General features: G+C 37.4%; 1 protein-coding gene across 1 annotated transcript in view; it reads left to right on the top strand.

Annotated features, from left to right (window-relative positions):
• Positions 1-14,801, top strand: part of RAD50 (DNA repair-recombination protein (RAD50)) — a 68,132-nt gene that overhangs the window by 39,844 nt on the left and 13,487 nt on the right. Inside the window, exons 17-18 of the mRNA XM_086427582.1 lie at positions 2,264-2,472; positions 2,615-2,816. Coding sequence (XP_086283708.1) covers positions 2,264-2,472; positions 2,615-2,816 — 411 coding nt within the window. The remainder of the gene's footprint in view (positions 1-2,263; positions 2,473-2,614; positions 2,817-14,801) is intronic.

Raw genomic sequence — 14,801 nt, 5'->3', positions numbered from 1 at the left:
CACTGACTATATTCACGCCATTGTTCACCCCGCCATTCCTAGTTCTAGAAAAATTGTGTTAACTAAAATTTAATAGCCTTAAGCCTTAACCAAAAAAGTAAGCCTCAACCTAAAAAGGCTTAAGCGTCAATCTTGGCTCAAAAAAACTGAACCAAACCTCCATTTAAAAAAAAAAAATTTATTTTACTTATTTTTCTTTGTTTTACTTATTTACTCTTCCTGATATTATTTATTTACTAAAACATTTAGAGAGAAATCTCAAGATCTCTTTTAAACCTTATCTTCTCTTTACACAAAGATTTCTTCATTGTGCTTTCAATATTCATTTGAACTAGAGAGAGTGTTGAACAAATGGCTAGTAATGACTTTTTGGGAAGTCATATTTATATAGAATATATATATATATATATATATATATATATATATATATATATATATAGATACAGTTCTAATGTAGTAAAAATTTTTCTTTTCTATTTCTTATGATTTTTTTTTTTTTGTGTAGGTTTTTATAAAATTGTCGTGGCTTACGCCTCACCTCAAGAACCCAAAACACCTCAAGTGCGCCTTGGGAACTTTGAAACACTGGTTATTTCCAAATAATAAGAGGAAGAGTCTTCATTTTGAACAACTCTAGGGAATAGCTTGGAACAATAATTTAAAGTGAAGTACAGAAGTAGGCTAATTGGCTACAATAAATAATTGAGATTCCCCTACAAAGTAAATTTTCTATTAAGTCCAAATTTTTACTGAAGTTTTCAATTTCTGCTGTTATAATATAAAAAGGAGGCATCATGTATTCGGAGAATTTTATGAGAGTCAAACCCGTAACTTTATCACACTGATTCCCCATAATGGAGGATAACAATTGGCGATCTTCTCCCTACCAGTTTGGAAGTAAAGTGTGAAATTTTGGTCAAAGTGCTATTGTCTCGGTTGAGGGAGGTGATGAAAAAAAATAAGGGGTGCATTGAGGTGCTTTGTTGAAAGGGAGCAAGATGGGTTCTGAAACTTTTAGTCTGTGAGTGCATTGATTTCAAAATTGAGGGAGCAAGTAGTTGTTGTTTGAGTTTGATTTAGACAAGATCACGTGGATGTAGTTTTCTGGATAATGTTACGGATGGGATGGGTTTCGATTATAGATGGAGAAAATATGTTAGAGAAGGCTTCTGATCACGTGGAGAAGATGTTAATTTTTGGGAACTATAGGGGTCTTCAACATGGGATCAATCTTTCTGGAATTCTTTGGTGCTTGAAGGATGAGTTCGGTTTGCACATCTCTGGAATATGGTTCTCATTGGCATTGGGCAGGTAGATTACCAACCACTTCAGGATTATGTTGCAAGCTTGGGAAATACTTTTTCTCATGCACAAATTCGGGGTGATTACATGGTTACTAGGACTCTTTAAAAGCAGACTCGACCTACGGGGTGGGTGTATGGAAGGGCCTTGTGAAAATTCTTAAAGAATTCAGTGGAAACACTAAGCTCAAAGTTGGTAATGGATATTGGATCTTGTTTTGAAAGGGTGATTCATGATTGAAATACGGCAGGTAGCCTTCATGATATGCCCAAGGGGCTATAGACCCCTTCTAGGAAAGGGATTCCCATTAAGCTATTTCATTGTCAAGAATTGGAGTTTAAGTGCACGACATGCAATTTTTAGAGAGGACCTTCTAGAGAGCACAAATGAAGACTTGCCCATGAATCCTGTTGAAGAAGAATAACGCTTTGATGCATAGACCCCAAAAATAATTTTTCAGTGAGGTGTGTGTACTAGTATTAGAGATGAAGGATGGTTTACTCAGGGCTTCTATTTTGGGAAAACTGATACCTCGAAGAGTAGAGGCTTTTTTTTTTTCAGACAATTGTAAAAAATAAAAAAAATCATGTAAAATCATAGAAAGATGATGATTCTGAATCGAATATAATGTGCAATGCAGGTGAAGAAGTGGTAAGCCGCCTATTTACTTGTGAAAAGTATGGAGCTTCTCCATCTCTTTGTTCAGTATTGCTACTATAAAGAAAAATATATTGGCCAAAGCGTCTGTTTGCATAGAAAGGAAGTAGTCTTTGGGCTTTGTTACTATTACTAGGTTTAGTTAAGAAACCTTTTATGTTATTGGAGCTTCCTCAATCGTAATCCTTGATCTTTTTGGCTTCTGATATGTGTTCGTTTCATTGTCTGTGGCTCATCTTTCTGTATTTCATCTAATGTAATTATTGGAAGTTTTGAAAATTTGTAAGATTGTGTTTTTGTGCAGGTTGTGAACGTTTTAGCTCATATAAAGGCTGAGAAAGACTTGGTGGAAGTCTTGGTCCAACCTGTAGAAACTGCAGACAGGCTTTTACATGAAATTCAGAGTTTGCAAGACGAAGTTGATGATTTGGAGTCTAGGCTTGATGCTCGAGGGAAAGGCCTCAAATCTATGGTAGAACTTCAGTTGCAGCAGAGTACTTTGGAGAACACGAGGTATCTTTTCCTTTTTGCTCCCCCCCACTTTTTAGGTTCACCATTTGAAAGTTGTGATTGCTATTGCTTGTATCTCTTAATAATTCTCCTGATTATCTTTATTTATCATGTTTTGCTCAATTTGTTTTTTCATGGAAAACAGGGAAAACTTGAATAATGATTTACAGAAGCTTTGGGAAGAGCAAAGCTATATGAATAATGACTTATCAAATATTCAAATGCGATGGCATACTTTAAGGGAGGAGAAATCGGAAGCATCCAATATATTGCATAAGGTTAAAAAAGCAGAAGAAGATTTAGATCTTCTAGCAGAGGAAAAAGATCAAGTAGACTTTGATGAGAAGGTAGCCACTTTTCAAACCGAAGATCTTCTTTCCTCTTTTATCCAATGATTTAAGCTTACATTGAATTAGTACGACACTTTACATGCTAATGATGTGAGTGATGGAGATTTAGACCTTTACTGCTATAACCTTAATTTGACAATTAGACGAACATGAAGTTTTCATGGGTTGATTGGATGGATAAGGTATCACATTTGAGCCATCCAATACTCTAAAGTCTCCTTTGTGACACTTTTTTGAATCCCCCCATCCCTCAAATTGTACACGAGTCCCACAATTTCTCCATAGTTTATTGAATGCTAACTATTTCTAAAACAATTTCTTCATCAATATAATCATTAAAAGTAACAATGCTTTACCCTTACGTTTTGTGGTGTTAGAGAGAATCTTGTTCTACCATTCAGTAGGACCATTTCTTTCGTTAAAGCATGTGGCGTTGCATCCTTTTATTGCGATTGCCTTTTAAGAGACTTTAGCTAAGATGTGTAGACAAGAATACCCACACAAGCATTGCTATAGGAAACACACAAAGTCTACACTTACTAAAGTGTAGGTCATTGGTATGGTGGTGTAAAATGTAAACAAGGCTTTGACTGAAGTACATGGAAAAATATGGTGAGATGGACCTGACGCTCTGCCTAAACCGAGAGGATAGACATTCGAGAATTGTTTAGCCTATTAGATGGGGAGAAGATGTAGATTAGGTTATGAAATGGGGAGATGGAGAGAAGAGGATGTGAGAGAGGTGTGGATTAGGGTTAGAAATGAGCTCTCCATTGTATGGTGCCCTAAAATTCTTTTTTATAGGAAAATGGACGTGAAATGATGAAGTGCTCTTTTTCATTCAATGACTCGTAATGTAATAAGGTGCACTGAGATGCACAAAATCATTTCTATAGAGATTATGATAAATCTCGTATCAGATTAGGACCTTATTATAAGTGATATGATTAGATTAGGATTTGTTACGTTTTCTCTGTAAACTCTATTTGTTACGTTTTCTATATAAACCCTTTTTAGGGTATTGTATTTGATCAATCAAATTAATCAAGATAATAAGCCTAATATTAGTTTTTTACATGGTATCAAAGCTTCTGGTATACTGAGCCCAAGATCTTGGTAATTGTCGCTTTGTTGGTGGTGGCAACACCACTGGTGGAACCTCAAATGTTCTCAAACCATTCTTCTGTCTGATAGGTATTTCATCAAACATTTTACACGCATTGCAGATCAGGCACATGCTTTCTCATCTCAACAATCATTCATCTGGGTATTTCATCAACTGGTTTGTGCAACAATGAATACACCATTACAGCCTTTGATACTGTTGCCTCCACATCTCTAACCATGTCATGGCAGCCTTTGATACTGTTGTCTCCACATCTCTAATCACATGGTTGCACAACAACAGAAAAAAAAAAGGCGAACAGTGGCAGTGGCATTTGTATGTATATGGCAAGAAGGGATTATGGAGAGTGATGAAGGTTCAAGGAAGGCAAGTTTGCTCTTCCAAATGGCATCATGGCGTGTATTAGCAAAGGCAGTGGTCAAATCTCGAACCATAACCTGGTGTGAAGAACCCATGGAGTGAGGTGTTATTCCATTTGGTAGCCCTTGTCGACATATTCACATCTAGTCGTAGAACTCCATCAGCCATAATGCATTTTTGTCGTCATAGTTGAAGGTCAAAGTTTAGGTTTCCAAATAATCCATATTCCTACTATCTTAAAAGTACAAAGAAGAAGAATTACACTATGCCAAGTCTTTTTTCAATACTATAGGTAACGTTGCCCAGCCAATGTCATTCGTTCATTTGCTAGCCAATTAAAAAAAAAAAAGGTTGGGGGGGGGGGGGGGGGCTAAACCTAAATCCCGGTTGGCCCGTTAACCCATGTGTTTAAATCCAAAATCCATTTGTGAATTTTATTTTTGTAGCTTATGGGTATATATAATCCAAAGCTCTCCTTATTCAAATGGTCTCTGAATCATCCATGATCAAGCTCCTTTTATCTCTTAGAGTCTCTGAATCATTTTATCTCCTTTTATCTCCTTTTATCCATGATCAAGCTCCTTACTCATTTTGAACCTCTGAATCATTCATGATCAAGTTCATTTTATCCCAGGCCCAATTTCATTTTCGTTTTAATATCCGACAGGTTTCGGTCTAGCCTAAACCAACCATGGCCAATCAAGGTCTATTTGAGTTGAGCTAATAGCTCCTCTTTTTTCTACAATTTGGATCTGGAGACGGTCATCATCGGGCAATCACTCTTATGGACAACGTAATTGGATAACAGTGACAGATTTGGCAGAGTCAGTTATTATCTTACAAAATGAAGACGAACAATTTCAAGGGTTCAGATTTGGTCGAACTCATATCAGTCCTCAGTCATCCTGAGTTTGAGGCAAGCACTTTATATCTGGCACGATGGATTTCAATGGCCTAACTTTTCAACAACATGCTTTCAAACAACTCTTCATCAACAATTGCAGAGGCAATTGATTTTAGCAAACTCACAATGACCTTTGATCACCATGAGTTTGAGGGGGGATGTTAGAGTATTAGATAGGAAGCGATGTAATAAGTGCACTGAGATGCACCAAATCATTTCTATGGAGATTATGGTAAATCTTATATCAGATTAGGATCGTATTATAAGGGATATGATTAGATTAGGATTAGAACTGTTAGGATTTGTTATCTTTTCTATATATGATCAATCAAATTAATCACAGGTCGTAGTAATCTCTTGATCTCCAAACATACATCCTCTTTGTTTCCTCCCCCCCACCCCACACACACACACACACACACACACACATTGACTGTGCTTTTCCTCCCCACTCATAGACAGTTTACATAGTTACATATTACACACTGGACTGATTCATAATGCCCCTTTTACATTCACGGCGTAGAGGTTTTTTTGACCTCTACGGTGGGAAATCCCTGGTACAAATCATGATTTTTATCATTGAATACATTGTGTTCTGACCAAATAATGGTAGTTCGTGTATCATATAACTTGTAACTTAGGGAACGAAATTGAATCAATCTCGTTGGTCAATAGGCACCTATGGTGGATGAGTAGAATGAAACCTTGACGATTAAGTATATCTCAAAGAGAGACAATTGAGATCTCGATGATAATGTTTGCATGAAACAGTCACTTACCATGGTTGATATGGGCCAAGAGGATCAGACACCAAAGCTTGAAGATTACGAGAGAAACGATAAATGCTTGCAGAGATGCAAGTGGTTGAGAGATTAGATCTTCACTTGGAGGTGGCAATGGCTGAAGGTAGAATAATGCTAGATAAGGCAAATGGCCATGGCTAGAGGGGTGCTATAGAGTCAATAATTTTCTTAAAAGAAGTAATGTTTTTATTACAAATGCCACTATATTTTATTATGTTTGTATGTTTAACTAGTATTTAAGAATGGATAAAATAGCAAAATTGGAAGGAAAAAAAAACGAAAAAGAAAAAGAAGTGACCATGGAATTTTGGATGTTGCAAAATTCTTAAATCTTCTTGATACTTGAATCTTGATTCTTGCTTCTTGAGCTTGGTGTAGATGATTTAGGGAGTAGAAAAGTAGATAATTTTGTTAGATTGGGGCATAATATTTCTATGAATCTCGAGGAAAACTTGTAAATTGTCTTTTCTTCTCCCTTCCTTTCTAAGGAGATCCTTCCAACTTTATTGCATTTCCTCTTTTACCCCCTTTCCGAGAATACTACTCCAACCTTATTGTCTTTCCTCTTCTACCCCCTTAAGCCCAAAGAGGATGCTCATGCCATAGGCATGGGTGATCTCTAGTTAAACTAAAACTTATAAGGGAGATAAAATGAGAGTAGAAGTTGGCTTAAATGATAGTAGTAGTAGGATAGTTGTGTAGGACTGGTATTTATAAAAGTAAATTGTTTAAAATAAATAATATAAAATAAGGTTTTGACCATTGAAACCATGTGCATTGCATACTATGTATGCACTCCCATATTATAGTAGGTGATTGTCTATGCCATCTAATACTTACTATACGATTGCATAATGGTCAATGGTCTAGTATAAAAGGTGGCGTATGGCATACACATGAACTGAATCGCTAATGTGTGTATATATTGACAAAATTCTGTTTAGATAGTGTTTCCTTTGTATAATAATGCTAATCCAAAGCCCTATTAGAGAAGGGTTGTGCAGGTTGCCAGCCAGTGTAACACTTTGCCCCAAAATGTGGGATGACTCTTTGACGATGATTTTGGTGTTGATCTTCCAACAAGAATCTTGATCCTTCGTTTTATTTAGTCCGTTCTGGCTAGGTGCCCTCTAGGGGCTATACATTGCAACTTGGACCATATACCAATTGCACGGGCAAGTAGTCAAAGGTTAGCTAGGGCATCCTATATAATGATACGTCGCAACAACACCTTAGTTATGGTGTTATTTCAGTCTCAATGGGAATAGTGTTTCCTTGTACTCTCAAAGAAGTAATACTGATATCTTATGAAATATATGTCATCTTGTCATGGGATAGTAACACTTCAACTCTTTTGACCCTTGAATATCCATGAAATACACTTTTACACTCACAACACACCCAACATTTGCAACATTTTCAAAGTATTTTGGAGATGTAGGACCCACGAGGGGTATTTTTGTCATTTTATTGATTTCTGTGAATTTCAAAGAAAGTTTTCTTTTAGTCTTAATGTTAGTATTTTTAAGTCTTAAGGTCTCAATTTCTTAGCATTACGAGGTTTCTAGGTTGTCGAAACATACATCGATCATAAGTGTGCGTAATCTCTAAGTTGAATGCGCCAAGAAGAAAAGAAATAAAAAATAATGGTAACTCTGATGATTGAGAAGGGATTGGAATAAAAATCGAGAGAGGGCCTCTCACAAGTTTTTGGCTTCTTCGCATATGCGCTCATCATTATGAATCCACAACAATTGGATTAGGTAAACGCAAATTGAGGTGTCTACAAAGGCCCCTCTTTGACAGAGGAAGCAAGCAAACTAGACGACAAGTCTATGTTGGTGGATAGCACGACATCTGAATCCCAAAGCCAGTGACATTTCGTTTTGCTACCCGATTTGACAATTCACTTGAGCATTCGAATCCTTGAGGGTATAGCTCCCCCTGGATTAAAAGGTGTCAAGTCCTTGAACGTGAGCTATCGTTGATAATGAGGGTGTCAGATCCTTGACTTTAGAAATTCTCCCTAATTGATGCAAAAGTGCACGTGTGTGCGATGGTGTGATGATTCTAGAGCACTTATTATCGAATCCTTGGGTATAAAGTCTCCTTGATTAAAGGTGTCAGGTCCTAGAGTTTCAAAAATCTCGTCGATAAAAGATGATAAAACATACTAAACTTTGATAAAACCAAAGTATAGTATGTCTTGGTGTGATTCTCCGAGCATTTATCGAATCCTTGAGGGTGAACTATCATCGATTCGAAGTACGTCAGGTCTTAGAGATCTTCTCTTGCCGGTGAAAATGATGAAGATTGAAGTGCACATGAACAATGAAAGCAATGACATGATAGTGAATTTGGATTTGTTGAATCCACACTATGACTGCTAAGATTAATTTGAGCTGCGATATTATCGAGCTCGAGGTGATAGAGTCGTGGTATTGTTGGACTTAAAATAGTTAGAGCCTCTGTATTTTAGAGCTCGGGGTGATAGAGTCGTGGTATTATCAGACTCAGATTAAAGTATCCATATGTAATGAGAATAATCATCAATGAATGAAATAAAATAATGAATGCCCAAAAATAAGAACAACTTGTGTTGGATCACAAACATCCGAGTAAATAATTTAACAGGTATTATTACTAGACAAATAAGATGTGTGACAATATTTAAAACATTCACAATCTTCACACTGAAAATTAGAGTTTTGAACTCAACAAACTTATTCGAGGCTTTAAGCACAAATGACCAAGGCAAGTATTCCACTTATATACACACTTCTTATTACTACTAGAGTTAGGAAGAGAAGCTGCAGGTATACTGCCCATATCAAACATAGCTCATTGGATTCACGACCACCGACAATTGTTGTCCTCATTTTCAAGTCCTGAAAAACACGACATGTCATCTAAAAAACGTTGTTTTGTAGTGCTACATACAAAATAAAAATCACTTGAAGGAAAACTTGGCATATGCATAAAACATTGGAAAGGGGATAGAGAGGGTGAGAGTTGATACATCCCTTTATTCGTAGAATGTTATAAAGTAGCATCAACAATTTTGACACTAGTAGAAAATGAATCATAAGATAGAAAACATCTTACTTTTTGAAATCCTTAGTTTCTATAGTATCCCTCCATGGTTCTAGTTTCGATTTTATTCCCATAGTAAACTAGCAATCTACGTCAAATTTGCTTTACGACAATGGTTGCATGCTTATGTAGAAGGGTATTTCAAGTTGCACACATGGTGATGAGAAGGACACAACCACTGTACAAACTTTCACTCTTCTCAATAGAGTTTCATCTCTTCATCTTTCTCTTGAGAAGCTTGCAGTGGCTGGCATCCTTTTATCATCCCTTTTCATGCTAGATGTATGACGTGCTTAAAGATAGGATTGAGGGGATGAAGCTTTATCTCCAATGAGTCTTTTATTTCCCAACAATTGTTTCAGGTAATCGCTGAGTAGTTCCCCTGGTTGGAGCTTTCAAAAGAATTACTTTTTTCCATTATATTATGTTAGAATTCTGTTATATATATGAACAGCTAGGCCGTTTGTGTGTGTTTGTGCGACATCCCTAAGGGGCTTTAATTAAATCGTGTGGGCCTTTTATGTGATAGGGCCCTTATTATGTTATTTATGTGGGCCCCACACACTTTTTATTAGTGGTCTTTTATAAATAAAGAGGAGAGGCAGAACCATACTACAAAGGTAGTGCTTGTCTCTCTCTCTCTCTAATCTTCTTCTCCTCTTCTACTTGTTTTAGGTTTTGATTTTCTAACTTGGTATCAGAGCAAAGCCCTTTTTTTCACTTTTCTTTTTTTAGTTTTTAAATCTTTTTTTTTTTTTCTGTAGTGGTGAAAAGAACTTCGATTCGTTATGGTGTTTCAAGATAAACCCTAGATGTGTATCTAGGGCGTGTTTGCGTGCTTGTGGTTGATTGTGATTGAGTTTTGGGGCTACGTGATGCTATTTTTCAGACTTTTTTAAAAGTTTAATTGCGGTGGGTGGTGTCTAGGATAGTTTTTTTGGCCAAAATTGGGTTTTTGATTTACCCAAATTTTTTGGAGTTTTTGCACCTCCTACCTTTGCCGCACCTTTCTTAGGTGTCTTTTACACCAGTTGTTGTCTCTCTTGTGTGTTTTGCTCTTCTTTGTGGTAATGGATGAGGTAACTCTTCAAGTGATGGTTTGACCAAACAAATTACTTCGGTAAGGTTGAATGGAAATAACTACCATTCTTGGTCGCATGCTATAAAGGTATTCCTACAAGCCAAGAAATAAATGAAGTACCTTGTTGAAGATCCTCATCCTGAGGATTTAAAGAACTATGAAGATTGGTGGAGTGAAAATTCCTTGGTTATGACCTGAATTTGGTTAAACATGGAACCAACTGTGGTTTCCAATGTCCAACTCCTTGATACTGCAAAGAAAATCTAGAGCTCTCTTGCAAAGATGTACTCTCAAGAGAGTAATGTAACTAAGGTGTTTGAGTTGTTTGAACACATGTTTACTATCAAACAAGGTGATAAACCCCTGAAAGAACATTGTAGCAATCTAAAAGGAATGTGGGAATAACTACTGCTCGATTAACCTTTGAGCACTGATTTGAAGTTCAGCGTCCCCAACGAGAAGAGTTCCAAGTTGCATTGTTGTTGTCCAGTATAAACTCAGACTACAGTTTCTTCAAGGATCAAATTTTGATTGGTGAACTGTTTCCTACAACAGTGAATGCCTACTCTCGCCTTTAGAGGGCCTTTCTTACATACTTAACATCTCTTCTTATGGAGTCATCTGCCTTAATCACTAGTGATGGTACTCGTGGGACTCCTCATAGTGGACGTGACTATATTCACGGTGGTGGTTGTAGTGGTAATCATGGTGGAACCCGTGGGGGTGGTGGTATTGTTTCTGGTTGTGGTATCAATAGGTCAAATTGCAAATGCAACTATTGTGGTAGGAAAGGACATACCGAGGATTATTGTTGGGACAAATGGGGAAGTCTTTACTATGCTCACAGTGCATATATTGATACATCTTCCGCATCTGTCACTCAACCATTTGCTTCTAGACCCCCGATTACTAATTTTGAGTCTCAAGACAATCTCACTGCTCAACTTAGTCAAATCCTTCAGAAGTTGTCAGGTCTACCTTCTCTTTCATCTGCTCCCACAACAACTATGGTCAATACAAGTAATCTTGCTTGTGTAGTTGCTTGATCCCCTTCATCTTCTTGGGTTATTGACTCTGGTGCTTGAACTCACATGTCTGGTATTTCTTCCGTCTTTTCTAATTTTCACTCATCTAGATCTTATATTGTTTTAGCTGATGGTTCTCTTGTCCTTGGCACTATTGGTCTTCATCTTATTAATTCAGTGACTCACTTCTGGCTTATTTGTTCCTCAATTTTCTTTTAATCTTCTATCTGTAAGTTAGCTAACAAAATCTCTAAATTGTTCTGTAACATTTTCTCCTACCTCAGGACCTCAAGATGAAGAAGGTGATTGGTTCGGGGCATGAACGGAATGAACTATGTTTTATGGACTATGATGAGTCGATTCCTACTTTTAAGGTTGCCGTCTCTCTTCTATAGTGGCATTATTGTTTGGGTCACCCGTCATTGTAGTAGTTGCGTCAAGTTGTTCCCACATTGAGTCCTATTTCAGTATTAGAATGTGAGGCTTTTCAATAAGGCGAGCATCGTCATAGTATTTTTCTCCTAGTCTAGAGAGTCATCGGTTGAGTCTTTTTGATGTAGTCCATTTGGACATCTTGCAAGAACAAAAAACACTTCTAATTTTATTTATTGTCTTTTTGTGGATGATTACTCTAGAATGATTTAACTTTTTTTTTTTTTTATAATGAAAGACTATTATGAACTACCCAAAATTTTCTTAGTATTTTTTAATGAGAGATTTGTTCAGTTTGAGCACTGTGTTAAAATTTTCCGTTTTGACAATTCTCTTGAATATACCTAAAACTGTATGTCTGATATTTGCAGAGATTATGATATTGTCCATCAGATTACCTATCCACATATTTCCCAACAGAATGGTATCGCTGAACGTAAACTTCGTCATGTTTTAGATGTGACTCACCCCCTATTGTTTACCATGTCCTTTCCTAAATCTTATTGGGCCAATGGTGTTTTTATTGCTTATTACCTAATTTATTGAGTTCCTGCACTAACCATCCTATTTCTAATTTTGTATCTTTTCATCGACTTTTTATATTTCACTCCTTTCCATTTTCGTTGTCCACTGTTTCTGTTCCTAGTACGTATTGCCAAGCTTTGTCTTCTTCTGGATGGAAACTTGCTATGGATGACGAGATGCATGGCCTTTATCAAAATCAAACATGGGACCTCACCACTTTTCCTTTCGGGAAGACCACTGTTAATTGTCGTTGGGTGTATACGATAAAATATCAACTTGATAGATCGGTTGGTTGTTTTAAGGTTCGATTGGTGGCTAAAGGGTATACACAAACTTATGGTGTAGATTATTGTGAAACCTTTTCACTTATTACTTGCCTTAACTCTATTAGAATTCTTCTATGTGTCGCAATAATTATAACTGGCTGCTTTACCAGCGAGACATCAACAATGCATTTTTTCATGTAGACTTTTAGGAGGAAGTGTATATGGATCAACCCTTAGGTTATGTAGCTACAAGGAAAGAACATCTTGTGTTTAGGTTGAAGAGGGCGTTGTATGGACTGAAATAGTCTCCACGTGTTTGGTTTGACAAATTTAGCTTTGTGATGCTTCGATATGGGTTTTAGCGGTACACTTTTGATCATTTTGTAGTTACTCGGCAGGAAACCTTAGGTATTATTGTTCTCATTGTCTATGTGGATGAAATTATTATCACTGGAAGTGACTCTATTGGTATTGTCCAGTTGAAGGCTCATTTGGGTATTTAGTTCCATGCAAAAGACTTGGACTTCTTTCGTTATTTTCCTAGGATTGAGGTTGCACGTTCCAAGGATGGACTCACTCTGTGCCAACGCAAGTATGTGTTGGAGTTATTATCTGAGACGAACACTCTGGGATCTCGTCCAATTGATACTCCTGTGGACTCTTCTGTCAAGCTTGATGCTATACAAGGGGAAGTTTTTGAGGACATTGGGAGGTACAGGCGGTTGGTTAGCAAGCTAATATTTCTCACAGTTACTCGTCTTGACATTGCTTAAGCTGTGGAGTGGTTAGTCAGTTTATGCATGCCCCTCAATAGCCTCATTAGGAAGTTACTTGTCGTATTCTACACTATCTGAAGGGTGTTCCTGGAAAGGGTCAGTTAAAATAAGAGAACAGTAAAAGTATCTCATTACTAAGCCCTAATTAGGCTTTAAAGAGAATTACATGGTCTAACAAGTAAAAAGACGAAAAAGGACAAAAAATCTGTAGAACTAATAAAATAAGAGTTATTCAACACTCCCCCTCAAGTTGGAGCGTGGATGTCGGCAACGCCCAACTTGGACAAGACACCTTTAAAGGCAGCTTTGCTGACACCTTTAGTAAGAATATCAGCAAGTTGCTGAGATGTAGGAACAAAGGGGGTACAAATCTGCCCAGAAACAATCTTCTCTCCAATGAAATGTCGATCAACTTCAATATGCTTCGTTCTGTCACGCTGAACCGGATTTGCAACTATGTTAATAGCTGACTTATTGTCACAATATAATGAAAAAGGGGTTGTCACTGGAATACACAAATCAGTTAATAAGATCTTGAGCCACAACAACTCACACACTCCAAGTGCCATAGCTCGATATTCTGACTCAGCAATGAAGCGAGAAACCACATCTTGCTTTTTAATGCGCCAAGTGACCAAGTTGCCACCAACCTTAGTACAATACTCCAAAGTAGATCGTCTATCAGTCACTGAGCCAGCATAATTTGCATCCGTCCATGCCTCAATGCGAAGATGACCATGATTACTGAACAGGATACCTCGACCAGGACATCCCTTAAGGTATCTAAGGATACGATGGACAGCAGTAAGATGAGATGTTCGAGGCGAGTGCATAAACTGACTTACAACACTAACAACATAAGTAATATCAGGACGAGTCATAGACAAGTAGATCAGTTTTCCCACAAGACGTTGATACTGACCAATATCCTCCAAACACTCCCCCTCAGAATCAACCAACCTGTGATTCTGCTCAATAGGAGTATCAGCAGGACGAGAACCAAGCTGACCAGAGTCACTGAGTAAATCAAGAACATACTTACGTTGAGAAATAAATATACCAAATTTAAACCTCGCAACCTCAATACCCAGAAAATAGCGAAGATGCCCAAGATCCTTAATCTCAAATTGACGTCCTAAGTAAGTTTTGACCTCGGCAATGCCAACATCATCATCTCTAGTAAGAACAATATCGTTTACATAAACAATCAGAGCGACAGTTTTGCCCTGCGAGTGACGCAAGAAAATAATGTGATCAGCAGAACTCTGGTGGAAACCAAACTGATGCATAGCCTTAGTAAAGCGTTCAGACCATGCACGAGGAGACTGCTTCAATCCATAAAGAGAACGACGAAGATGACAGACATAGGTAGGAGAAGCAGATGTAAGAAACCCAGGAGGTTGGACCATATAGACATCTTCTTGAAGATCACCATTGAGAAATGCATTCTTGACATCTAACTGAAAAAGAGGCCACCCATTGATAGCGGCAACAGAAAAGAGAACACGAATGGTGGTCATGTTGGCAACAGGGGCAAATATCTCTTGATAATCAATCCCATAAGTCTGAGCATAACCTTTGGCCACTA

Source organism: Akebia trifoliata, chromosome 16 (assembly GCF_017979445.1).
Source record: "Akebia trifoliata isolate Shusen 1 chromosome 16, ASM1797944v1, whole genome shotgun sequence".
Lineage (NCBI taxonomy): Eukaryota > Viridiplantae > Streptophyta > Magnoliopsida > Ranunculales > Lardizabalaceae > Akebia > Akebia trifoliata.
Note: the sequence above shows the minus strand (reverse complement) of the source record. Positions and strands in the feature narration are given on the sequence as shown.